Source organism: Chenopodium quinoa, unplaced genomic scaffold, assembly GCF_001683475.1.
Source record: "Chenopodium quinoa cultivar QQ74 unplaced genomic scaffold, ASM168347v1, whole genome shotgun sequence".
Taxonomy (NCBI): domain Eukaryota; kingdom Viridiplantae; phylum Streptophyta; class Magnoliopsida; order Caryophyllales; family Amaranthaceae; genus Chenopodium; species Chenopodium quinoa.
In genome coordinates, this window is record NW_018743616.1 from 1,171,471 (window position 1) to 1,173,360 (window position 1,890).

At 42.3% G+C, this 1,890-nt stretch overlaps 1 protein-coding gene across 1 annotated transcript; it reads right to left on the bottom strand.

The window, feature by feature from the left end:
• Window positions 1-384: 384 nt before the first annotated feature.
• LOC110683124 lies at window positions 385-1,450 on the bottom strand. The gene is made up of 2 exons (XM_021859475.1): window positions 1,097-1,450; window positions 385-1,008 (listed from the first exon to the last, which is right to left on the bottom strand). The coding sequence occupies exons 1-2, from the start codon at window positions 1,448-1,450 to the stop codon at window positions 385-387; spliced, it is 978 nt and encodes a 325-aa protein (XP_021715167.1).
• Window positions 1,451-1,890: the final 440 nt, after the last annotated feature.

Here is a 1,890-nt window from a genome sequence, read left to right on the forward strand (position 1 = left end):
TGTGGTCACATGATAAAGGTCCCCGGTACTATTGCATCTGGTTATTAGATTCCCCGTTCGTAGATCCTTCATAGAAAAACCATTAGGATCAAACTCTATTGACACAGAATTATCAGAAGTAAACTTTCTAACAGAAATTAAATTTTTGATAATTTGGGGAGCTAAGTAAACATCACGCAAGGAAAGAGATTTATTAGCAATAGTGGAATGACCATAACCCGTAATTGGATTGCGTTGACCGTTACCCACTTGAATATAATTAGATGTGCTTAAATTATAAAGGGGTAAGAGATTACCGGCATTATTTGTCATGTGGGAAGTGGCTCCAAAATCCATGTACCATGACGAATCGTAATTGGGAAGACTCATTGTTGCGAACGCATTTCACAGTTTAGTTGGAGTCATTGTCGAACCATACTCCGATCCATGAGAAGAGGAAGCTACGTAGGACTGTTGAGGAGACCCAAAGAAATAGGCATGCTGTGGCCTTGTTTGCTGACGCGGGTATGGAGGTCCTGGGCTAGTCCACTGTTGAGGATAAGGGAATGGCGCCTGACCCCATTGCAGGGAGGCTTGCTGGGCCTGATTGGGTGGGCCATTCCACTGTGAAGGCTGTTGAGGTGCGCCCCATTGTGGGCCTGATTGTTGTTGTTGCTGTTGTGGAGAACCTCGGCCACGATCCCTGCCTCGTCCTCGGCCGTGACCACGACCACGGCCACTGGAGCCGCCACCCTGACTAGCCGGTGTCGCCTGCTGCTGTTGTGTGGCCGTGGAGTTTGTAGTGGTGCCGGACTGAGCCACAAAAGAGGAGTCCTGTGACGATGAGTCATTGGCTCGCCGTGACTCCTCAAGTAGCAACCGAGACCTCGCTGTTTCGAATGAAGGCAACGGAGTTGTTTGTTGTATCATCGCAGCAACAATATCAAAATCCGTATTCACTAGTCCCGAAACTAGCCGAATTACGAGTTTTTGCTCCGACACAGGTTGATCAACATTAGCTAGTTGATCCTTCAAATTTTTTAATTCTCAACAATAAGAAGAGATGTCAGAGAATTTTGATAGATGCAATTGATTAAATTGATTTTCCAGACAAAACCACTCTAGTGGTTTTGTTATCTTGGAAAATTTCCTTAAGTTTATCCCAAACTTGTTGTGCCGTATCCCCTTTGCACAAGATTGTTTCTAGCAAATCAGTAGAGATAGTACCATAAATCCAATTCTTGACAACGGAATCAAGCCTTTTCCACATAGTGTCGGAAAGGTCTGTAGGACGTGGTATTTTTGGGTCAATATGATCAAGAACATCAAAAGCATGAGCATGACACTCAAATAACTCAACCCAATTGGAATATTGGACTTTTTCACGATCAAGAATTAGAGGAATGGCATTCTTAATGTTACTAACGCCAAGAGCCGGATGAAAGGCTGTGGATTCTCCGCCCTTGACCATGGTGGAAGACGATAGTGGTGTTAGGGGTGGCTAGGGGGGACGGCTAGGGCACAAAAGAAAAATAAAAAATTCGGGAAAAGGGAAATAAAAATTTGCGGAAGCTAGGTTTGCTATTCCGTCTTTTTTTTTTTTTTTTTTTTTTGGACTTGCTCGGAAACTCCGACCTTTGGCTCTGTTATAATCACCATTTACCAAATTCAACCCCAAAATAGTACTACGTGCAAATATACATACATAAACAAATTAATTGATTATTGAGGTTGTTATGAGTTGATTCAAATGAATCAATTTTTTTGGTGTTGAAATGTTCTTCGATTTAAGATAAATTAGGATTATCTGGTTTGGCAGCAATCAAAATTGTATTGCTGGAACCTTAATTTTAATGGAGGCGTTTAGTTTGTGGGATTTGAAGGTTTGATTGAGTTGTTGTTGTTTGTTGA